General features: G+C 39.8%; 1 protein-coding gene across 1 annotated transcript in view; it reads right to left on the bottom strand.

The window, feature by feature from the left end:
• TRIO (trio Rho guanine nucleotide exchange factor) overlaps positions 1–26,063 on the bottom strand; it is a gene marked incomplete at its 3' end in the record, with an annotated part of 250,985 nt that overhangs the window by 26,126 nt on the left and 198,796 nt on the right. Inside the window, exons 35-37 of the mRNA XM_082015438.1 lie at positions 6,137–6,429; positions 4,282–4,452; positions 575–670 (exon numbers count right to left, since the gene is read on the bottom strand). Coding sequence (XP_081871564.1) covers positions 575–670; positions 4,282–4,452; positions 6,137–6,429 — 560 coding nt within the window. The remainder of the gene's footprint in view (positions 1–574; positions 671–4,281; positions 4,453–6,136; positions 6,430–26,063) is intronic.

Below are 26,063 nucleotides of genomic sequence, written 5' to 3'. Positions count from 1 at the left end.
GCCTGGAAACATTCAAGGTCAGGTTGTATGGGGCTCTGAGCAACCTGGTCTGGCTGATGTCCCTGCTCACTGCAGGGTGGTTGGACTAGATGACCTTTAAACTATTCTATGATTCATTATCACATTGTCTAAAAAAGCAGCTAGATAGCATAAACGTTTCTGTGTGTGACTTTACTTTTGAACCTTGCTAGACTTACTATAAACCTAGCTTCAGGGACCTCATAAAGGTCTATCAGGCCAAGACCCTTGCTCTTGCATTCATTTTACTAATAGGTTATTTTCATTTTACTAATAGGACATAGTTTTTCTATTGTCTCCTCTCCTTCTTATTTATTGTTTTTTGCTTCTCTACATAGCCATTTACCTATTCAGTAAGTGCTTTTACAAAAGATGGTGTACATGAACCTGTACATCCATGTACAACCTGTACATGACCTGTACATCAACCCAGAAAATTACTTTTGAAACAGGCATCAAGTTTACAAGTGAAATGCATGTAGCTTTTTTTTGAATAGCAAGTCGGGACTTGAAGACATAACTTCTTTAAACACCTGCATCTGCCAGTCAGCCTCACCATTTTACTTTTGACGAGCTCTTCAATTGCACTGACTAGTTCTGCCGCACTGGGTGTCTCGGAGCTGGTCGGCCGCACCAACAATCGAGAAGATGTCTGTACAATGACACAAAGGAAGGAGAATTTCAGTTAGCCTGGTACTTGCACAAAGATCAAGGCACTTCTTTCACTTCTCTGTCAAAGGTACTCAACAACAACTGTCAGTGTAATACAACACTAAGATCATCCCTTCCAACTTGGGCAACTGGAATTGGAAATTTTAAGTAACCCCCAGAAACGTTAAATGCTGGGATAAATATTCCTGTTCCTACATTCAACAGAGGTCAAGGAAATAGCCTCCATCTTGTTGGTTATGATAATACCTGACAAATAGCTGTAAAAATTGCCTGAGCCAATCCAATGGACAACAAACAGTTTGTTAACATATTTTATTGCTGGTTAAACAGAACAACAACTGCAGAACAGGAACAGGAACCAAGACGGCTTGAAATAAAGAAGGAAGCATCACTAGGCTAAGAAAAAATACACCAGTAACTCAGGGGCATTTACTTACATTTACTATTACTTTACTAATATACTGGGGTATATTGCCCAGATTCAGAGGGGAAATTGAGCTCACCATTCCTTGTGCCATCCATTTTCCCCAATGGTATGTGTAGAGCACAGTAGATCTCTGGCCTCATAGCTATAAAATGCCAGTTTATAGATACAACTGAAGGTAAAAGGTGTTCACAATAAAGGGTTCTGGGAAAGGGCCGTTAAACTCAGCCTCAGTAATTTGCAAACAGAGTTGTTTGCATATTACATTTATCCTTAAATAACTGGAAAGTGGAAACACGGTGTAATATGAACCTGTTCGTTCATATTATGAACAGCAGAGTGAACATCATGTAGCATAGGGTAAGCTGTCCTACAAATGTTTCCAACAAACTGGACGAAGAAATGGCACGTATAATGGCTTAACACGACAGGTTCTGCTCAAATCAAGCACGGGTGTAATAAGGCTCTCCATAAGTCAATACAAAAAAAGAATATACAGATTTTCAGTAGTTTGCCTTGTATTCGCCTTATTTGGAAAGGAAAACAGGGGTTGGGTAAGCAAAGGAAATACAGACAACTTTAAATGGAAAGATACGGGAATTGAGCCAAAGCAGAGACAGAACACAAGTCAACATAATGCTGCATCAGAGTTTACAAAAAGAGAAAACAAAAAGCAAAAATAATTAGTTTCATATTAACATAACTGATCTTGAAACTGTAATATTGCTTATCCAAAAATTGAATGCAAACAACTTGTAAACTGCCACCAAATGCAAATCCATGAAGTGTGCAATGATTCTACTGAATGGAAAAATGCATACCGTGCAGATGAGCTTTTAGGGGAAAAAATGGTTATTTAGTGATATAGACAAATCAGCATGGCCTAGCACATGATGTTTGCATGCACACCAAAAACTGAGAAATCCCACAGCTAGTGTGTCTTTCAGGCAATTCTATGCTCCTGACATCTGATTGTTGACCAGGTTTTCCAAAGCTGTACTTGTACGAGGGTTCTCACTTTGGATGTGGAGCTCAGCTTAGCCTTACAAAACACTGTCAGTGTTGCAGTCAGACTCTGGTCAAGATTCCTTCTCTCTGTTACTGCTCTATGGGAGTATATGGGGTGTGACTGTTGGTAAAACTTCAGAACTAGTTGGTTTCCAGTTCATGTGGTTGTATCACATAGTCTCTGAAAAAGGAGCTGCATAGATGAACTCTGGCTGCTGACCTTCCTGATGATGTACTCTAGGAGCAGAATACAACCCTTGCCCAGAAAACAAGGAAAGGTGGAGGAAGCGACTGAGCACATGCAGGTGTGAGGTGCTGCTGGAGCCCACAGCAGGCTGGGTAGGGAGGGAGAAACCCAGCAAGCAGGGAGTTTCCAGCACAGAGTGTAGACCAGGAGCCCTGGAGAGGAAGAAATGCTCGCAATGAAGGCACAGATGAAAGCCAAGCCTCTGAGGTCATAGAAAGGAGGAGACATTCCTTGGGATCCAGAGGAGCTGAGCAACACAAGAAACCACTGAACGTGGCAGGAATGTGAAGGAGAACTCCACCCAGAAGGCAGACAACCCGCAATTTGTTTGCAAGCCTTTTATTAATCAGTAACTCCATCAATAGAGCCAACTGACTTCTGCTGGGTAAAACTTTGCTCTGGCTTCTCACTTCTGTGTTCCAGTAAAGCATTTGCTTCAGGTACTGGAAACTGGTGGTATGTCTTGGTGTGTGGACTTCAGGGAGACACACACAACCTCCCAGACTGCTACATGAGGAGACTTTTTTGTAAATCACTATTTACATGTTTTTAGAAGTTATGGTCTAGTATTAACTTTACCAAATCTTAACTTCTCAGAAGTCTTCTCTAGAATGCAGTTTAAGCTACTTCAAAAACTGTCCCAAAATGTTTTTACTGCAGTGGGTGCATGTTAACCTCTTAAGAAGGTTTACATGAAAGTAAAATTTACTGCAGACTGAGAACTCCTCAAAGCCTCTTACTCTACTGTCGTAAGGGTCTGACTTTGCATTGCAAATAAGCATATCTTACAAGCAAACATATAACTTACAAGCACGTCTCTTCACATAATTGTTCTTGCTGTGTAAAGAGAACTATACAAGCAAAACCCATTTTTCTCTGGAAAACTTTTTATAAGACTTGCATATCAATTTTTTTATATCACTGGGTGGGACATGCAAATACAGCAGCTTATGAGCAGGAACTTGAACATATTTTCACCAACATTATTTTTATTCTATTTCTAAGCCTCAAACTGAGATTATTATTTTCTAGCAATAAAATATTATCTGAGGTCTAAAGGCTGGCCTATTTTTGGTTGTTTTGTTTCAGGAATATTTCCCAATGTCTTAACTCCCCAACTCATATATTATACTTTTTCATTTCAGAAAAGATGTAGGAATTTACACATAGAGCATGGGAGCCAGCCATTTTGATCCTACAAATGATAGCTTCAGGGGTAAGTGAGATCCCCACTGAACTGCAGTGTTTTTAAAAGGAAGAAAAAAATGGAAATAAGTAAGATCAGCCAAAGTTATCAATAACATCTGCATCACAGTGAGTAACCAGCCACAAAATTCACTAACAATATTCAATGCTATAGATTACAGAGGTTTAAAATTTTAAGCAGCAAAATGGGAAGAAAACAATAATATGCATATTTGCTGCACAAGTCCAGACTGTTTCCATTCTAAAAACATCTATTTCCAGGCTTGATACTTGTCCTGTAAACATTTGATCTCGGTTGAAAATTGAAATAAATCCTCTAAATGTATAAGCATCATAACATTTAAGAAAAAAAGATTATATGCAAGTAAGATCTCCTTCATGCAGTTACTACCTACATCCAGAATTTCATTACTTACGCAAAATTTTTACCCTCAATTTTAACATGCCTTTGTTTGTAAAAACCAGCTGCATTATCACCCTTATTTGGAAAAATTTCTGTACTTGTGCTTTTAAAATAGAGAGGTATTTAATTCACACTCCTTCCACTGGAAACCCTTTTAATGTTGTCCAAAGTGGCATAGTAATTACCTCTTCCTGCCATAAAGCTGTATTTTGTCCATTACAGAGGCTTTTGGAAACAGAAGACAGATCTGTGCAAACAGAGGTTATCTCAACATGCGAAGCCTTCCCCGCTTCCTCCTCCTACCTTGTCATCCTGCGAGTCGGGCTGGAGAAGACTGTGTTGCTGAATTGCCATTGGAGGAGGAAGTGGTACAGCATCTGCTCCCTCTTCGCCTTCCTCCTCTCCGCAGCTCTGCATGCCTGAAGAGGATGACTTGGAGAGAGTGCCACTGCTGAGCCCCTCGTTCCGACCCCTCTGTAAATAAAATAAAGACATTTGAGCTCTGTTACCTCCTCAATGGCATGAAGCTTGTTATCACAAGCTTGTCTTCAACAAGTCTGTTCTGTACATTTACTTCTCTCCCAACAATTCAAGATGATCCTACACACAGAGTTGCAACTCCTCAACAGAGGGGGGAAAAAGCAGATGCCAAATTGAGTTTTCGGTGTTTGGTAAAAGCAGATGGGTTGAGATACTGAGAACAAAACGTTCAGCTTGAATTTTACTACAGGAAAGTGTTACCAAAGTCATGCTTGCTTTCCGAGTTCAGTTCTGTGGAGAGCCACATTCCTCTAACTTGGAAACTCAAGAACTTTGTATCTGAAGTACAAACTCTCATAGCAAGACTTCTATATAGAAGACATAAAAATACCCTATCACATCATTCCACATTTTGTGGACTATTCTTTCTGCCCCCTCCCTCTTAAAGTAGTGAGAGCAGACTGGACGATTTTTACAGTTGTGTTGAAAGACAGTCCTTCCAATTATAGAAAGAACTATGATTGCAATTAGTTTAATGTAACTGATCTCACAGGATAATTTAACTATCTTTAAAGGGAGACAGCATAGATGGTTATTGCTTTTTCCTGACTAAGGCACTAGCTTTAGGTTTTCCCTCACTCACAGAACTGCAAAATAACAGATACTTCCAAAACAATGCTACAACTGCATCGCAGAGGGTCTCTTCCTACAGCCTGACATTCAAGGACAGAGGCCAATATTCCTTCCCAAACCACATCTCCCAATCCACCATGCTGCCAAGTCTCCAGTCTTTTCTTTCCATACATTTACTGTATAACTACACTGATGTTCCAAGCTTGCAGCAAAATATGTTGGGAGCAAGAAAAAACATGTAATAAGTAATTAATTTGGCATCTGAGACCACTTTTCTGTACGGTAACTACCATGCAAGTGGCTGTGCCCTTGGAAGCAGCAAGATGCCATTCATTTCAGCCTGAACCATATGTTTGTAACAGAAGAGAATTTGGCTCCGCATCAAACCAGAGTCAGGCTTTGCTCACACACAAGTTCCAGGCTTAGAATGATGGGCACATGTTTGTGGAATCAAGAGAAACCTTCAGTAGATGTCCTTGATGGTAAAATCTGGAATAGTTCACAATTTCCCCCCTCCCCCAGTGAAAACTGCCATGTTTATTATTCGACCAATGGTAACTACCTTTCGATTTGAAGGGCCTGTGATTTTTCTGTGCTCTAACTCTTGCTCAAGGAGTAAATACAGCTTTAAGCAGTTAAACAGCTCTCCCTATATTTTCCCTGATCCATCAACAAGAAAAGGAAAGGAAAGTAAATACAAAATGACCTGATTATTCCCAGCACATGAAGCACCTTTACTCACAAAGCTGCCTTCCCGAGCAGGTTAAGAGAGCAAAGCCAAAGAGCAACTTTTTACTCTCCCATTCCTCGTTTTCAACTAGAGATCCTCCTCCACAGAGCTTTACTAACATTCGGAACGCAGAAGGGTACAAACTGTGCCTGGCACAGTACTTAAGCAGAGTAGAGCAGTACTCTGCACACATGGCACATGCCACTTTGTTCAACTGCTCGACAGTCGACTGAGGAGACAACCTGCACCTGACAATATTTAGTTCTTTGAAAAAAACATAAAAACAGGTCTTGGGAAACTGCTCTGAACGCTTACCTCTTCAACAGTTTCATCTTGTGGGGTCGCTGCACTATCATCAGAGTCCTTCTGAGAGCCCGCATCAGCACTTTTACGAACCTCTCTACTCTTCTTATGCTTGTGGGCCAGTTTTTTGACATGCCCGTCTGCTTTTCCACTGCTAAGACGCCTCACGGGACTGGTAAGCCATTTTCTCAAGGTGTTGCCGGGGCGCTTGGGGCCTGGGGAGCTCTGTGCACCGATCATGTGGGGCTGAAGTGATGTTACTGAAGCGGGAGGACTAGCATCATTGCTGGAGACCGAAAGGGAGTCTGGAAAAAGAATGAGGGCAGCATTTTAAAGCTGAAACAGTGGTGAGAAACAAGGCAAATGACATACTAATAACGGATATTAGATTGGATTTATGAACAAAACGAACAGATTATTTTGAAGTAACCAGCCTTTAACGACAGCACAACTATCAGTGATCATGCTGCACATAGCCACCCACACACAGGCACCACTTAGATGCTTACAGCAGTCAAGCTTCATTAAGTCGCTCCTGCCTCAATTATAATTCATACTTACCACTGCTGATACTTACTTGATAATGGATTATACTTTCCATATGTCATCTAACTTTATGGAAGGATATATTTGTTTTATCTTTTAATGTATACTGCTTTGAGCATGGGCATGAAGAGTAAAAATAATTGCCTCAATGAGATAAGTAAATTATTTTTCAAACACCAAATTTTATTACAAATGCTGCTACAATTAAATACTTTCATTATTTATTTATTTCCTTTACCCTTGGGAAAGGGGGAAGAAGAATCCATAAAGCAGCTAAATGTCTTTTGCTTAAATCTTCTCAGAGTTTTGGCTGTTGTTTTGCTTGTTATTTAAAAACGCACAGAACACCAATGTTTAAAAGCCCATTTGCTCATATCTCGGGATCAGCCGTATTTCTCAGCATGACAATGCCTGAAGTAGTCAAACAAAGGACACTCTTTTCTCAAGCCATAGTTATATGTGCATGAGGTCAATACTACTTTCCCACCAAGGCTTCTGTCACTTGAACTGGACCATATACATGTGATAAACATCCACTGGTTAGCTATTGTGAGACTACATTTCTTTTTTTTCTTTTTTTCCCATACAGCACAATGCTCTTTCCTCCAGCAATCCCCTTTTCCTAAAAACATACTTTTTTTTTTTTTGACACATTCTTGTAATACCACTCCTTTGAATATTATCTACCACTAGGGTATTAACAAGAATCTCCTAGGTTGTCAAATAAGGTTTTTTTTTCTTCCCTCAGTGTGTATGCACTTTTGGAGATAGATAGTTTATATAAGGATGACATAAATAATGTTTTGTTGAATGTTTCTACTGCTGGGACTTAAATGCAGTGCTTGTGCATCTGCTTGACACAGATGTCCAGGTCACCTCTTCTGGAAGCTTCTCCATAACAGGCTTATTGCCAGTCTGACCAGAGGTAGTTTGAATTTTCTAGAACAATACAGTCATGCTGGTGTAACATTACACTTTGTTGTATACACCCAAACGCCTTAGATCTACACAAAAGCATGTGAGCCTGCTCTGGTTCCATAGAGTATTAATTGCAAATTAGGGCTTTGAAGTGAGATGGGGAAAGAGACATGAAATGTCAATATAATAAATTAGAATTTTTTATTTTTCCTTCACTGTTCAAGCTGTTCCAAAAAGGGCATCTTTTCCTTGGAATCCAAAATTGTGGTCTATCATGCTGTTTGTCAAGACTTTTCTCTGGTCTAATAAAACCCAAATGGCATGTGACCATTAAGATACATCCGTTCCGATGCCAAGAACTCCTGTAGCATATACTGTATGAACACACATAATAACTGCTATTAACCACCACTTTCATCATGTTTCCATAAAGCGGAAGATAAACTTTGTAAGGCATACTTTCAGTCCAACAAGCTAGTTGCTAACACTTTAAGGCAAGTCACCAAGAATAAGGATTCATCTACAGAATTATCTTCTAGCCACAGCTGTAGCTGTGCTGCACGCAGGTACGGAGACTTCCTATGATGTCATTAAACTGGTTTCAAGGCTTTAAGTAACGGGTACTACCAAAAGGAGATGTAGAGTTACACTAGTTGGCTTTTTCTCTAGATCTTGGGATAGCAGTGCTACAGAATTACCACATTATTTTCTTGTTGAAGCAGGAAACATAAGGAAGGAATTAATTATCTGTAACAATGGTTTTCAACTTGCAATCTGAGTATCCCTCAAGGCCCTTGGATTACCACTTAAGGGTCCTCAGCACATACGTAAGAAAAGCAAGCCTACTAGCCATCAGCATCCACATCATGACAGATCTTTTACTTTATTAGAAAAAAAAAAAGTGGTCTGGTTATTAAAAAAATCCAAACAAAATGCGCAACCATCTGCAAGCTCTCCACAGGAATCCAAACAATCTCCTATTAAAGCTTTGTGAGAAGTTAGTTTGACTGCTCTTTCACCGAACTCAACTTTACCTTTATTGTATCATGCATCTTTTAATTTTTATCAGATGCCTTATTTCAAAAATCATAGCAAATACCAGCTGATGGGTATTTCAATAAATAACCTTCTCCCACTCTGCTAGTGGAACACACAAGAGAGGAAAACAATGCCGGTGTTCTTGTAAATAAGTTTCTTAAAGCACAAACTAAATGCTTTGTTTTCAAGACTCCCAAGCTTGTAAACGTATAATCACTCAGCCAAGTATTTCTTTCATTAGTATGTATTTTTTCCTCCCAATAGGAAATACAAGCTACTTCCATACAACTAAAACAGAGCATTCACTTGTTTATTTTAAAAAAAGGCAATTAAGCCTTCGCAGAAGTTCACCATGTACTGTTTTGTATTTTTATATCTGTTGCATTTCTTTCCTTTACAGTTACTCCTTTCTAAGAAAAAGGCAGTGTGGCAGTGCAGTAACTGATTGCGTAAGGTTTACTTTTATGTAAACATGCCTATCCCAAAGCATGTAACATGCCAGCAGTTAATAAACCCATTCTTCTTTTCATAAAACCTGAGCTCCATCTCCTCAAATTCTCACCCATCCTTTTGACAATCAACACTTAGCAATTACTGAATTTCTTGTAAAACCAAGCAGTACAATGCGGAGCCCCTGAAACTGTGGGAGATGGGTATTTTTGTCTGACTGCACTTTTGCTGTACCACTCCTACTCTCAACCCAAGTCGGCCAAGAGTTTGTGGGCAGGAGGAGGGAAGAGAGCAGGAAGAAATACGTACACTCTGCTCAGGCGGAGAGGATCTAAGAGACAAAACAATGTTAGCCAGACATGTTTTGCAGCACATATTTTATCCATATCCTCCCACACAGCATTAGTTTTCATTTGCTGTGTAGCATATGACTGCTTCTCATCTTCTCTTCTGCATGATTTAATGTGAAGTACTTATGAAGTATTATTAGGACTTCAGGGAATCATAAAAGTGAATAAAATATAAGTAGTACACCAAAATGATAGTACCGTTCCACTTTGCTCTTTAAAGCATGAAAGCACTGGGGAGAAGGAAAAGCTTAAAATGAATAAAAATACTGCATTGCCATAAAAGCATCAACTTAAATATCAAATTTTATTAAAAATGGTGTTTAAAAAAACCCCCGAGATTTAACATCACCAGTGTTAACCTGAACGGAATACCAACCCACTAGCCTCTTCAGAGATCAGACCTGATTTTTTACCCCTCCTTAAATTTGCAGAAAACATCCCTACAGCCTCATAGGTCAACGTTAATACTCACTACAACTATTCCATGCCAGTACTTTCCCAGTGAGACCCTTTACTGTCCATGTTCCCATCCCAGCTGACAGGAGTCCAAATTCTCCAATTCCTACTCCCATCCACTTCCTCAGGAGACCTGTTACAATACTAGCGCACAGCCATGAAAAAACCTAGGTGCTCAAGTTCATATATTTATGTAAAGGCTTTGCCAGATCCAAGCATTAGGGAATATTAATATCCAATAAAGGCATTTTCAAGAGCACAGAAAGACCTTTCACTCTCAGTACGAGAGCAGCCGCACGGGTGTGTCTTATTTCCTCCTGCCCCATCACTATATACTACTTCTATCTATGTGACTTGGGATACAGACTTAGTTTGATTGATTACCATGCTCGGAACTGTTTACACTAAATTGGCTTTGTTTCCTTTATGACTACATAGCAAATTGTTTTTCTAGGGTTGCTCAAGAATATTTTATCACTAAAACATGCTAAGAAGAAAAAGCAGTATTCAAAATTAAACCAAGAACAACATGGAATTTTAAACCCAAAACAGATGGAATAAATTTGGGTTATACTAACCCCAACTGTGTTTCAAGTACAGTAAACTTTCTAGTGAGTGTCAGATTCCCTTTTAGAAAAAGATAAATGCAACAGATGGACAACTTGCAGAGGAAAAAAAACCCACCACCACACATACAACAATCACACACAGCAACACCAATCCTACAAGAAACCGCTGAATTTAATAAAATTGCTCTTTGCTCAAGTAGAGACAGCTTTGTAATTCAATAAAGTATTTTAAAAAACCTAATGGATGGGCTTTGTTTTATAATTCATAGCCACAATAAGAAGAAAAGGCATTTAAGTGCCATTTCTCTCAAAGTAAAAACCACATGTGTTGCTCTGGTGGTGAGGTCAGAGAGTTCATTGAGAGTCCATAAATATAGTCTTGAAACTAAAGAAAAAGGGCAGGCAGCATGGGTTCTGACCTCCTCAAACTAGAAGATAAAGTTACCTCCAACGAACAGGCAAATTTTTGAAACTGGAAGGGAAATGAGAATTCTCATTCTAGTCCCAGCTTTCCTAACACTAGAAACATGCACATCTGTGATTAATAAACTGTTTTTCTCCCTAAAATATAAATCAGCCATGTTAAGCTAGTTGATGACTTGAAAGACTCTGCTTCATATTAACTATTTCCATATTGCTGTTTTTAGAGTTTTAGTATTTACAAGGAGTACAAAGGGCTCCAAAACCTGACTCCTTTACCTAGGGAATCAGATCAAGTCCGTTTGATGTCTGCTCTGCACTTCTAAACCCAAAAGGCTCCAAAACAAACAAAGAAAAGAAACCATTTCACCATCTCTGGACTATAAAACAGGGAGGAAGCAAGGCGTCAAAAATGGAGCAAAGCAAACCTAGTCACTCCAACTGGCATGTCACATCACCACTGCAGACCTGCCATCCACCATGGACTTTAAGGACCAAAAAGCCCAGAAACCCATCACACAGCGCAATTAACCAGCCGATCGGTCAGATTTCATGCAGGTACATTACAAATATTTGGGGACGAGAGCTGCTTATTGGTTCAAAACACAGACAGCAGGATCTACACCGATGCGCTTGCAAGGTTACAATGCACATTGGAAACAGCTAGCATTCAGTGATCTCCCAAGTCCACATCTACCCACAAACACACCCCAGTCTGAGCCAAGTCAAAGCACCATCAGAGGAAGCAAAAAGAGTTTACAAACATCTAATGACAAAAGCCCGAAAAACCCTGCCTGCATACACAGTCATGATTTGTTATTAGATGAGATGGGAAAAGCTTGAAAAAAAAAGAGTGTGAGGTTTATTTTTTTAGTGGACACACAGATGCACAGTTTCTGCCTCGGAACTGCTTTTGAAGTAGGAAGCTATCAATCTGCCATGTACAAGACCGGTCAGATATTTTGTACGTGCCAGGAATTTTATTTCTCTCCTGCTGGGTATCCTCTTTAGACTACCCTCACTGTGTATTTTTTGTAAACCAGTACTGGAATATGCATCAAATAGCGTTAGATGTGTTTCAACTTCAACAAGCCACCATGAAAGCAGTTACCATTTAAAGAAAATGCAGCTTGAGCATTATCAGGCTTGCAAATGAGTAATTTCCACTGTGCCTTTTGGGAAGCATGATTTTCACTTATGATATAGAGATAATGCAATAATTTTCAAGAAACTAGTTTCTTAAAAGAAATTAGTAAAATGCAGAAAGCTAGTACTCAATACTTAAAAGAAAATTCTTCAATCACATTTGTGTTTGGAGTGGAACACACACACACACTCACTTTTCATCTCTGGTCAGCAAACCTTTCCTGCCTTTTATTTCAAGTTACACACTATGCTGAAATACAATTTGTAGTATTTTCAGTGTGTGAATAGACAAAGAGTTCAACTCCTGACTATACCTTCCCTGATCAATAAGTTATCTGTATTAATTTTGACTGATACAGACACTATTCCAGAGCAATTGGATTTAAATGTATTCAATAATTAAGTCTTCTAAGTCATCAAAAGCTGATTGTGTTAATATCAGATAGACTGGAATTCTAAGCTTAAGGCTAGATACTCTTCAGCTTCTCTTAATGAGATACTAAGCTGCCCCACAAGCACGTATGCAATTAAAAAAGAAAAAACCCTTCCCCCAAGACAGACACTGTCATCTTAACAACTTCCAAAGATGTTTCTGAAACTGAGAAAAGTCAGCCAATAGACATATTTGCAACAGCACTAGAGAAAGGAATGAAGAAAATCTCTGATTAAGGGCAAAAAGAATATACTGTTCATTTGAATTAGAAAATTAGTCGCATATGCCTGAAGTGTTTAGTAGACATAACTATTATATCATTATTTTTCTTCAATATCCTCTCCTGCCTTCCTACCCCATAAATGTAAAATCAAGGTTTTACATTTAAACTTTTAAATAATTTCACAAGCATTACAGCTTGCACACAGAGAAAGCTGTAAACACATCAACAGCTACCTAGGAGCTGAACACCAACAAAATTTAGGTGGAAAAGAATTCTCCTCTAACAACTGCTGGACAATTTTGCATCTGCACTTATCCGCCCCCCCCCTTTTTTTTTCTTTTTTTTTAAGCAGGAAGGAGACATGATATTGTGCCAGAAAAAACTTTCCCAGGTTAACATAAGTAGTTCTGTTTGTGCTCCCTGGAATTCAGACCACAGGGATACAAAACCCCAAACCTAAATCTTATATACTACCACAAGCACAAGGCAGCTCTAGACAAGGGGAAAGTGGACTTTGTGGGGCATTTCATTTGTGGCAATAAGCTGTTTTTCTCCCTTATTTCTGGGGAGAAATATGTATTTTGTGTCACAAGGAGGAAGTATTAGACGTTACTCACACTGCTGAAGTTCAGTTTCACAGTTTGTGAAAACCACAAGCTTTTAATAGATTAAATCTCAGCTTCTCTGTACGCAGCTTATATTTTAACAGGCAATGTCTTGATCTCAACTCAACTCTTTTGACCACCTGTTTGCTCAGATTTAGACAGCTACATCCACATGCCCGGCAGGACGTGCCAAGGACCGATTTATGTCACTGAGCACTGTTTCTCAGTCAAGTTCTCACTACATGTCAGTGCACTCAGCCACCCTCTCTTTAGCTCTCTACAGATCAAACCAAGTGCCCCGATCATTTTAATATGATTATCTCCCTCTGGAAGGGGGGCCCTATTTCTACTAACCACTAACAGCACAGGGGCTTGCATGCTTTTACGTGTTCTAATTTTCAGGCAAAGTTTTCTGCTTTTCGTGCACAACCTCCAGTGAGTTTCTTTGGGCCAGCTGGGGCCATGAGTTAAGTTACTTATCCCTTGCACTTCACCTGTGCCTCCTTATATACGTCATCATTTTACATCACCATGAAGGAGCACGTAACGTTATTTGCTCTGCAGACCTACAATAGGCAAGATTTTAACTGACAGATTTAAGTTACATACGAAGAGTTAACTCCCTCATAGGGGCTGACATATACCATGTAATTAAGAATATTAAGGTGACACCCTTCTTTCATTAAATAGTTGTGAAAGTTCTTCAGTGCAAACAGAGAAAGAAAATAAAATAAATACTGCTTTTCTATATTAGAAAGCAAGTTTTCCCAATGTAATTTCCCTGTTTCCCTTTAAATACAGTAGCTTTTAAGACCACTTTCTCACTGAGATGTTTCACAAAGTCTCAACTACATCACCAGTTTTCAAAGCGTGGGTGTGTTGGAACTTTACTATAGTCACGTATATTTTAAAGTCTTCTTTATCTCCATATCTTAAATATGCTGGTTTTGCCAGATGCCTAGCACCAGTAACATCCAACTACTTTAGGATGACTGAAGTAGAAGATCAGGTGAAGGCACGGCCCACCCACTCCTCCTCCCAGTAGAAGGGCTGCAACAGGAGCGGCCAGCGCCAGGAGCGACTGTGTGCCAGGCCCAGGGCCATTGCCTCCAGGCCAGGCTGAGCTGCGGAAGAGCTGCACGCAGCCCTTGCCTCCAGCCTGCTCCCCGCCGCTGCTCCTTAGTTGAAGGTCCCAGCGCAGGAAGCTGGCTGCGGGCACAGCACCGCTCCCGAGGCCACGGGAGCTGGCGGCGCCGGCTTCCCGCCAACCGCTCCGAGTCACAGCTCTCCCTGCCGTGGACAAGCCGAGCAGCTAGCTGGTGGGGAGCAGTGAAGTCTGAGCCAAAGAAGGAAAAGAGCGAAGGCAGAAGCGTCGGGCCTGGGCCTCGTAGGCAGCGCTGGCGCTTAAGACGCTAGACAGAGTTTTGCTGACTGTTGACAAGCTATTTGTCTCGTGCATGCTGTGCACAACCTACTTTTGGAGAGCCACGCTGCGAGACGTTAGCAGCAAAGATGCGGCTCTGCTCTTGGTGGAGAGCTGCGTGTCGCATACTACAAATGGGAACCGCTATTGACAAGATTTGTGATAAGCTGTTTCAGATTTTAATTGGGGCAACTGCACAATTAACTTCTGCCCATCTGTTACTGAGCTGTAGGATTGTATCATCTGCTACTTTAATTTCTGCTGCGAAATAATTTTTCCCTCCGAAATCCATGAAAATAAACTCCAGTCCTAGAAACGCAGCTCTGAAGCAGCGCAGCAGCTTCTCCGGTAATGCTGTGTGCATCAGTCCAGAAGAGGAAGATTATAAACAGATAGGAAACAAAAACCTCCGCATCAATGTAGATTACAGAACGGCCCACCAAAGGGAAGAAACGATGCACTCAGCAAGTCCTCAGCTCTCCTGAAAGCAGGGAAAACTGTGGAGGGAGGGAGGGAGGAAGGGAGGGAAGGAAGGAGGGAAGGAGAGCAGCAAGTCTGCAGAAACTGCACGAGGAAGAATCGGGATCTCAGACGTTATTTAAAGCAACACATGCCATGCTTCCCCGTGCAAAAGCGCAGCGACGCAGAGCGTTCCAATGGAAGGAATTTATCCTATGCAGATTTTAAAACATCCTCCACTACTCCAACCGAACGGCTGCATATTAACTAAGATATCGCAAGCAAGTTCGGAAAGTCTGACCTCAAAGGAAATAGGGGACCCACAGTTCTGCTGGCGCACTTTTGAAACCGAGAATATACACACGGACAGGGAGGAAATTAGCTTCCAGCACCTTATGTAAGTAATAAAAACAAGGCTCACAATTATGAAGACAACACAAAACCAGCATAAAATGCTGAGCCAACATTATTTCTTTTTTCTTTTGTCCAGAAGTTTGAAAACATTTGAGCAAGTATAACCTCTGCCATGCATTTTCAAATGAGTGGCCTCTAGGAGAAGATGAAAGTAGATGTATTTTATTCTCTCTCTTTTCCAAACACCTTAAAAAATTCCAGCACGTAAGAAAGCCTACGAAAATTCTCTAGTAAAACCGAAAGAATATATGATGAGTCCATAAACACACTTTGAAACACAAAGGGTAGATACTAATAATAATTGCTAGGCACATCTTCAAGTATATTAGTAAAGTTCATAAATATTAAGAGACAGTACACAGGGATAGTATTGAGTTACAGGAAAAAATGATACAAAAGAAATGATGACTTTATCAAATATTGTTTAAAAACCCCAACTTATTAGACTACTTGTGCTAGAAAAAAAACCCCAAAACTTAGAACTGCATTAAGTGAAGAGGAAACAAGTTAACCTAAACACACATGCTAATCCAACAGCAATTTTAACAGTCTCTTTCTTTTCCCCCAGCCTCTTGATTCAAAGCAGAAGAGCTCATTAGAACAACTAGCAATTGTTTGGAGCCACAGCTTTAGCAACAGCTGTACAAACACATCAATCTCAAGTTAGGAACTCTGCCATAAGCTTAATAATAATGTACTCATATCGTTTTGCTTTGGGGCTATTACAGTAACTTTGGTCATTTTCTCTTTCCAAATGTTATACTGTTGTAGACCTGAAAAAATAAATTGAGAAAGTAATTAAAGGAACTGAGAAGATGTAACGGCTAAAACAGTGACAAAAACAGGTCCTCCAAAATTCCTATATATAAAAAAAAGATGTTTCTGCCTTATCCAATTAATTGATATTAGTGATAGAAACTAATCGTACCAACATTGCTTTGCATCCTAAAACGTTGACCTTTTCAGTGCACACACTACCTGGAGTATTCATGAGCAGAGTCAGGCTGTTGCAGTCATGCCACTGCTTTCAGCCTCCACACCGCGTAACTAGATGACTGTAGGTGATGACAGAGAACTTCCTCAGAGTTCAATCCCACCTCAATAACTACATTATGAAGAGCAGACTTAGATGACAGTGATTAGACACTGAACTGGTTTTAAACTTTTTGTCTTCAGATGGAAATGTAACCTGAGCAATGCAAGACAGCACACATGATAAAGGTCAGTCACACTGGAAATGTAAGGTTTTTTTTTTTTAAACAGACTCACAGTCAAGGTTGACTAGCAGATAGCTATTGAAAGTCAAAATGCCAAACTGCTGCAGGGATGCCTTTTCAGGATGAAGTATTTTAAGGGATTAGGAAAGGGGCAGATACTTCTCCAGAAATTCATTAATCTTGAATAAAGACTGAGTTAAAAGGGGAAAGATAATTCTTTGGTATAGATGTAGTTTGAAAAAAGCACACTATAAATTAATGGAAGATGTGACATTTTCTCTCAATGTGCAATTAAAATACACTGAATACTAAAAACAGAATCCACCATTGCCTATACCTGGGTCGTAAAAACCCCTGGTGTCAATACAGGCTGGGGCATGAAGGGATTGAGAGCAGCCCTGCCGAGGAGGACTTCGGGTACTGGTGGATGGAAAGCTGGACATGATCAGTGGGATGGAACACCTCTCCTATGAGGACAGGCTGAGAGAGTTGGGGTTGTTCAGCCTAGAGAAGAGAAGGCTCTGGGGAGACCTTATTGCAGCCTTCCAGTACCTACAGGGGGCTTATAAGGAAGATGGAGACAGGCTTTTTAGCAGGGCCTGTAGCGATAGGACAAGGGGTAATGGTTTTTAAAGTAAAAGAGGGCAGATTTAGGCTAGAGAAATTTTTCCCAGTGAGGGTGGTGAAACACTGGCACAGGTTGCCCAGAGAGGTGGAAGATGCCCCATCCCTGGAGACATTCAAGGTCAGGTTGGACGGGGCTCTGAGCAACCTGATCTGGCTGAAGATGTCACTGCTCACTGCAGGGGGGTTGGACTAGATGACTTTTACAGGGCCCTTCCAACCCAAAGTGTTCTATGATTCTATAATCAAGTTCATTAACTTGATTACAGTCTCTTCAGGAATAACATATGCACTGCTGAATTTTCTTTGGCATGATCAGGCCCATGTCACACACAGAAAAAAAAGCTACATTTTGCCATGCAACTTTTCTGTTGTTTTTGTTTCCTTCAATTATTCCAAATAAAGGCTCAGAAGGAAGGTGATGTTGTGAACTGCCTTATCCACCCAGTCATCTAAATCTCAATCCTCAAATCATTCCCCAACTCCCACTCATCTAATATTACCTAAGTGGCCACAGGAAAATAATGTGATAGGATCATGTGAGAGCTGTCCAAAACTGGTTTGGAAGTAGGAAAAGAAAGGAAACCAAAAGGGAAAGAAAAAGAGCAAACAAACTTCTTTTGAAAGGCAATAAAAGAGAATGCTTACTATTTGCTTTAATCAGACACAAAGTGGGGGGAAGGGAGGAAAATCTGTATCAATAACTTTCACACAACAGTTATTATAAAGGTGATTTACCGTAGCAGTGAAGTTATAGATTCAATCATAAGCCTAAATTCAGGGGCAAAACAAGTTATTTGGAGGAAACAATATACAGAATTTAATTAGCTTCTATTCCTTTTTCTATTGAAAAATAATGTCTTCTTTTCATCAAGTCCCCAGCATTTCATACAATGCATCTTGGCAGCTGCTCTCTGCGAAGCTCTTTTCTTAGGGCAAACTGCCCCATATAGTTGATATGTTGGGTGGTGGTCTTTTTTTTTAACAACTCATTCGAGAAGATTGACTGGAAGTGTCCAATCCCATGTTCAAATGCAAGGAAACAAACAAAAAAGCACGACTTATTAAATATACTTCACTATTCTCTGTGAGGAAAACCAACCTTTACGGGGAAGGATTATTAACATTAATGATGTCATCTTTTCAAAGTAGCATGGAATATACTTAATACCACCTATATTCTGTTCTTCTCGTTACCTCCACTAAAGGAGAGAGAGAGTCAGCACAAGCCTAGATGAGCAAATTCAATGGGTTGTTACAGCCGCTTGTAGCCACGTTCGAAGGCAGATTATGAACACATTGCTCATTACTAGTCTCGCAATGAGCACCTAGAGGAAACTTTCATTATGTAAGGTTATAGCTCGTTCTTACGCTGCTCCCTCACTGAAGTAATTTGTTTAAAATAGAGCTGTAACATAACAAGAGGGAAATTAAGTTGAAATATGAGTTGAAACAGTTCTGCTTTGCTCAGTTTAAGCCCACCCATTCAACACAGACTTTTGACCATGATACAAAACTGTATGCATCAGATGTTTAGTTATAGGTGTCTCAGAGATGTGACAAGGAGGTAGAGGCAGCCACAGTTTTCCTGGTATTAAATTAAACTCCACCCTTCTTTTCAAGTTTTTATCAATATTCCTTCTGGTGCGTCTCTCTCTCTCTGGGAAGCCTTGTTGGTATTGACTACTCATTTTCCCATCATCATTTTGAAGCTAAATCTAGAAGTTCACTACTTAACATTTTGAATATGCTTCACTAGCAATACATAGGAAAACAGTCATCTTTGCAAAATCAAAAAAGGCTTATATATAAATGCTTTTTTCTTATTACAGAAATGGAGTTACAAGTCCTTATTACATGAAGTTTGCATTATAAACCTAACTACATTTCCTTCAGATGAGCACACATTTTCCTTCTACATCTTTCAAAAAACCTTTAAAACTAGGTGCTGGGTAGCTGGTTTGAGAAGGAGCTGGGGCTAACAGACCCATTTTAAATGACTGTTTTCATGCAGTACTTATACAAGGTCAGAGCGGCAAGTACTGCAGTGGAGGAAGCTGACTTCCAAGGATCAGAGGCAGAAGGCTGCCTGGGGCTAACTCCCTACACACATCTGATCTGAACTGCTGCTCAGTCTTGGCTTATTTCACAAAGCAGGTAACCCTCCTGAGGGCTACATGAATGAAAATCTGGTATTTTCAAGTGACTGAAGAGATAAATCCGAATTATAGGAGACAAAAATTAGGAGTAGTTCAGATGAAAATATGGGTAATTGTGAATCTTAGCAGCTCACTTGGAGAAAAAAATCTGAGCCTCAAATCTTCATGTTCATGAGTAGGGATGGCTGGTTATAAATGGACATCAGCATCCCTCTTGCATAAGTTCCTGAAAACTTTTGGATTTGGGGGAGTGGGAGGGAAGGGTATAGCATTTTCTGCCGGATCAACTCCCTGGTCTGGCTGCCTGCATGATTGCTAGTGTTGACGCAAGAGAAGCAGCTGGATCGCATATGCAACCACAAGATAAATAAGCTGGCAGTACCTGACACATAGTTCAGTTTTTACTAAGCACAGAACAGCACCTTCAGCTAACTCTCTTGCAAGTCCTGCAGCCTAAGGATTTGAAAAAGCCATGCTGCAAGAACAGTGGGGAAAGACACAGAGGTCAGGACTTAGTACCTTTGCGTATGTAACTATATAGCTAATACATGAGCTCAGTTTCAGGAAGATTTTTGTTGCATGCTCTTCATGGAGATGGAAAAGCACACACAGCACATACTTAACAGCTTCCATCTGTATTCTAAAAGAATAGACTTTCGAAGTGTAGAGGTGGATCTATGCCAAGAATTACACCAACGCATTAGTAATACTGGACTCTCCCACTGCATCCTCTGAGTCTGGTCCTCAGAGACCTCTTTATCCTCTCTTGGACACCATTTGCTAACAATTACTCTATAGTAAAAGCATCCTGTTTTATGGATGAATTATTTCTGAGGCTTGATATACCATAAAATGTAATGAAAGAGGAAAGCTAGTTTGATTCATACACATTCTTTTAAGCAATCTATTGCACATATAATAAATTTCTTACTTCAAATCCAAACGAGAATTCTCTCTACTCCTACAACCACCTTTTCTCCTCCAAAACCCAGCCCCCAGATGGTTAATAACTTCAGGATAAATTTTGGTTTTGTAGATTTATTCCCTGGATTTTATCCATGAGGTTTGCCTCTCAAATTTCCCAAGTGAAATATAAACTCACATGATCCACTTAGGGACTGAAACACATACATCCTATTGTTTCTTCTAGCTCATAAGGTAACTGAAAAAAGATGTTATTATTTCCAATATTCAGTTCCAGACTGAAACTACTCAACACTCTCTCCAGCCAGATAACCATAAACAACTTTGATATTTATCCACACTTGTTTCAAATGCAGAGCATTTTTAAGTTACAGTAATGGGTAGAATTACCCTGAGAATCGGTTTCCTCCTACCATCACCTCTGCTTTTGTCAACTGATGTCAGATAAAGGCAAAAATACAATACTCATTTATTACTTTCAGTAGTTTCTTGCCAATTCGTTACCCAAAGCCCTATTTTCTTTCTCCCTAAATCCAAATGCATTTTTCTTCTTTCAGACTTCATGAAGAAGTGGGGGAAAGACTCACATCATTTAATTAAATAGGAGTACATAATTATTAATTGCACATGTACTCTAACATTTTAATAAAGAGTAAACAAAACTTTTTAGTTCTTTAAAAATTCTTTAAACAAAGCCGAAGCCTCAGTTAAAGACTTCTATGAATAAAATCACGCACTAGAGTACATTCTGAATTTTCAGCCTAAATCCTAAATTGCCAGTTTTAAGTTTGCAGTAGCCAGAGATATTACACATACAATTGTTAGTCCTTCCAGTTCAAGAGATGGCATAGCTACAGCTATACTGGGGCATGCAAGTAAGCTTTGTTCCTTTATTATGAAAGGCTATTGAGCCTCCTTACAACATGGTCTGTACACAGAGACATCTGTTTTTAAGACACAGAAAGAGAACAATGAAGAATGTTTGTGAAACCATGTATACTTGCCAAACAAGACTTCATACATGTCTATGATCTTAATTTATGGTAATAATGGAAAGCATGTTGCTGATCAGGATTGACTACACCCAGCAGTTTATAAAACATGTTTTCTAAAAATTCATTCGAAGTAAAAAACAGATAGATCTGAGCCTGACTAACCACAGCAGCAATAGGAGTTCAAAAAATAAGCAAATGAGCCCCAGCAAAGACAGGAGAATGCAAAGCAACAGAAAGTGGAAAAGATTCCTGCCATGCCACTAACAGACCTCCAGCTGGCTAGGTAGTCACAGCTCTGGGTGAGCACTTGCTGTAAAATACTTTGCTGCAAAGCATTCTGCCTATCAATTATTATTCATAATTGACCCCTTTGACTCCCACCTCCCCCCAAGATACTCTGTGCTTGTTTACTTCTAAAACCTTGAATAATCGTTGTTTTAGGAAGTGAGGCTATGGAGCAGCTTTCTGAGAACACAGCTCTATTGCCAGGATCAAAGGCGATAGCCTGCTGACATTAACTCCCTCTGGCTGCTACTCTGATGCCCTGTTATCTTTCGAGGAACTACTGAGAGTTACTACCATCCCGCTGACATGCGACCTTATCTTCAGACATCCCCTATGAGATTACTTTCCATTACATCCTTGATTTCATGTTTGCAACTTCTACCATCCTCCCTCTCCTCTCAGTCCATCTGTAACAGCAGTTTGGATACTATCAAATAACACAGATTATAACTTGCCTTTTGCTGCTTATCTTAAATATATGCACACAGCATACAGCAACAGGTATGTAAGACTTGAACCTAACTGCAAACAACTTGCATCTGAAAAGGAAGCATCCAGACAGCTGCATCAGCTCCAGATGCTGCAGGTTAGCACTGTTTTGTCCCGCAGTCATTTCACACTGTTACGTATGAGAATCAAACTTGTCCTTGGCATTTGGACTCTTGCTGCAGAACAAGTATTGTTTCCTGTTAAAATTACGAAGTAGGAAGGGAAGAAGACCCAACAATAACTGAGTTTAATATGAACATCCCTACCCTTACCTCTGTGTTCCTCCAGTCGAGACTGAAACAGCATGGCTTTCCTCCATATTACATTTCAGAATCAATGATGTCTCTAAATAGATTTCACACAGACCAATTTATTTCCCAACCGCCCTTTCTTTTCAAGCTCTATTCCCAAAAACGTTACTTCTCAACATTAATTTAACAGAAGCGATAGATCTTAAACAATCTATGATTTTTTGGTTTAGCAGCAACGTTCTGAGAAAACTTCTGCTAAGCCCTTAAAAGAAATTACTACCATTAATAACATTTCACAGAGGAAAGGTTACCATTTCTCATTTCCACAGTTCAACTAAAAAAAAAAAAAAGTAGCACATGATTTTACATGCTTTTCAGAAAGAGCTTACTGTACAGCATCCCAGTAGTTTACACAGCAGATTCATTCCATAACTGCTCCCTTTCCCATACAGGTCCTTTCTGTCATACTCTGCATTTTTTGACTGGGGTCAGAGAGAGAGGAGAGACAGAGAGAGGAGAAAAGAAAGCATCCTGCTAAACTCCTATGATTTGAAAACATCCCCCAATCAACCCTCCTCCCCCAGCCCATTATATCTCTGTTGCACATATTTGTACCTAAATCCAGGATCCAGTATTTGCAGCCGCTCGGCTGCCCGTTGCTGCAGCAGGTAGGATTTACTGAGTGAAGCGATCCCAGAGTGTCAGTCTGTTTAATCCTGTTTGGCATGGTGAGGAGTCAGCTGTTCCGATACCCACAGTTTACAATTAACCTACTTGCCCGCACCCCAGGGATGTATTACAGCTTCTCCTGAAGATGTTCACCCAGATAACGTTACAAGCAAAGCCATCAGGTTGAGGAAGTCGCTGTTATCTTCTCAGTCTGGTTTAGCTCCCTGCCCTGCCGTCAAAGCAGCTCCTCTCTTCTAGGGATGCTCTCCTCTGACTCACTGAGCACAGTTCCAGTCTTTAAATTCACATGTGGGAATAGCCAGATGCAGCAGATTACACTCTACCGTAACTACCCTAATTGAGGCTCAAGATGATCTTAAAAAACACAGCAAACCAGCTCTTTTTCCTCTCAGCCTTCAGAAAAGATGCAGTCTAGTACCCCTACAAAGCTTTATAGTAACTGGAATGCACAAACCCAACCGTTAACACCTCTTTGTATTTTACAGTGCACAGTTAGTTTTTAATACTTTAGCTAAAGCCATCAGTACAAAGATGATGGACATTTTCCGGTCAGCTGAACCATGCAGCACTTGCCCTAGAACTTCCATTTTCCTTGACAAAATCTCTACCAGATAACAGGTTCTGCCCTTACCTTCACTTTCTCTTGAGCCTTGTTTGTAAGAAATAAAAAAATTCAAACACTAGAAAATCCACACCTTTTGATAAATTCATTTAAGATCTTGCCCTGGTTTAAATTGCATTTCAGATCTTTTCGCCTCTATGCTCATATTCTGCAAGATAAATTTCTAGTTCATCAAGCTGTCTTCCTGTTCAGTAAACTGCAACTGTGTGCATTTTATTTTTTTATTAATGCATTCTTCACCTAGCGTGCCACACAAACACTTGTCCATAAATATTTGTTTACCGGATTTTTTTAGCTAAACACTTTACAACCTAGGAAAGATGTTCAGTTTCTGCCCCCAAACACCTCATCATCTAATGTTAAAGGACATACAAAGAGCTACATTCACTAGATAGATCAAGAGCTATGAAGCCAAAGCGAGGATTAAATTTATGTAAAAACAGAAATAAAATGCTTTCATCATATTGTGATGAAAAAAGAGCCCTAAAATGAGATTGAACAAACAGTACTGTGAAATACACAAGCATGCAGTGGGAAAGAATAAAGCTGTGAGGGAGCTGCCAATGATAATAGCACAAACAAATGCATGTAATGCAAGGATAAATAGGAATTTTATGTGGATCTGATAGCATATAGGGTCCCACAGTCAAAGGCGACTTATCAGTAGCACTTAACACAAGTTGGGTACACACACATTATCCTGTTTGCACTATTAAAGAGCTGTGCTTCACCCTCCAACTGAGACTAAAGTTTTGCTTTCTTCACGTTTCCAAGGGAAGCCAGCCTAAATTCTGAATTAGTTTCTCCTTCATAGCCTCCTGCACTGCAACCATTAATTCTGATTCCTGAACATTTTTCTTCTGACCCAAGATGACTTTCAAGTGACACTGAATTCCTAAGTGGGGAGAAGAGGGAAGCAGCAGAAGAAAAAACTCTCTTTCTTCAGGATAAGTGATCTTTATAGTTTGCCACCTACAGTGAGACTTCCACTAAGGCTAGTTTATTCTTTGTGAAATTGTAGAACATCTGAAAATGATTCTAGTTCCTAGTTGAGTAAGAAAAAAAAAATAAATTAAACAAACCCTCTCCTCTACTCCCCAACAGTTCCCACACACATCAAGCATACTAAAGAATATCCAGCCATTCTTATTGTAGTTAAACACTCACATCTTTAAGTAACATTTAGAAAGTTAGTGAAGTTATTAATATAGCTTTGAAATAGTAATTTTCGCATGTAAGAAAGCTTCTGACTAAAACACAGCAAAATTTATACACAAAACTCTTTTTGGGTTTGTTTTGTTTTGCTTTTTAGCTGCATATAGACTGACCTTGTAACACCAATAATATATGCAGGAAGGTATTTTAAATGCTCTGGGAACCACAACATTTGCAGCTTGCTATTGCAAAAAGTTCTTCCATTTCTACTCAAATCAAACACTATTATTTTTAGGTTTTGCTTTGTCCCTTTCTCTTCGCAGAAGACAAACCTGATATGTAAATCAAGGCGGTGGGGGAGAGAGAATGACCACATGAACCACTACATAAAGTGTATTTCACAGGTTACACGGTTAAGAAGAAAGGATCACGGATACCCAGTTGTCTTCGATGTATAAAACTGCTCTAAAAAGCAATTGCTCCACAGCAACACTGGAGCGGAGACAGAAGACTCCACATGGACATGCAACAGAGTGACTGTGGTTATTAGGTAAGAATCCAACTGAAAAACATCTCATTGCACATACTGAAACAATAGCTACAACTTTCTTATGGACCAAGGCAGAAAGCTCAGATCTGTAACTTTTCCTATCGAAGTATAAGCAAAAGGGAGAGGACTTCTACATGACAAAACTAACATTTCTTCATTTAACATGCAGGGACCATTATTTAGTACCACTATCATCTTAGATTAGACTTGAACACCTGAAGATGTATCACAATTCTCAATTTCCATCTGAGACAGTGACCTGTATCAATATACATAACTTTTAAGCCCAAACAAGCAGCTTATTAATGCCTTTCTACAGTTTACTTCAGGCTCTACCACAAAGCTCTCTTTGTCCTTTAGCTCCATCAGGTTTTCTGTATTCCAGAGCCTTATCCTGCATTAGCTCTCCCTGTCTGCTACACAGCAATTCCTGCAGCTCCTCACATCAGCAATTTTTTGTAGGAACTCATCCTCAGTAATAACGAGCCAGTAAGGTAATCTTAATTCTGCAGGCAAGAATACATCTAC

The sequence above is a fragment of the Phaethon aethereus genome (genome assembly GCF_964289735.1).
Source record: "Phaethon aethereus genome assembly, chromosome: 2".
Lineage (NCBI taxonomy): Eukaryota > Metazoa > Chordata > Aves > Phaethontiformes > Phaethontidae > Phaethon > Phaethon aethereus.
Note: the sequence above shows the minus strand (reverse complement) of the source record. Positions and strands in the feature narration are given on the sequence as shown.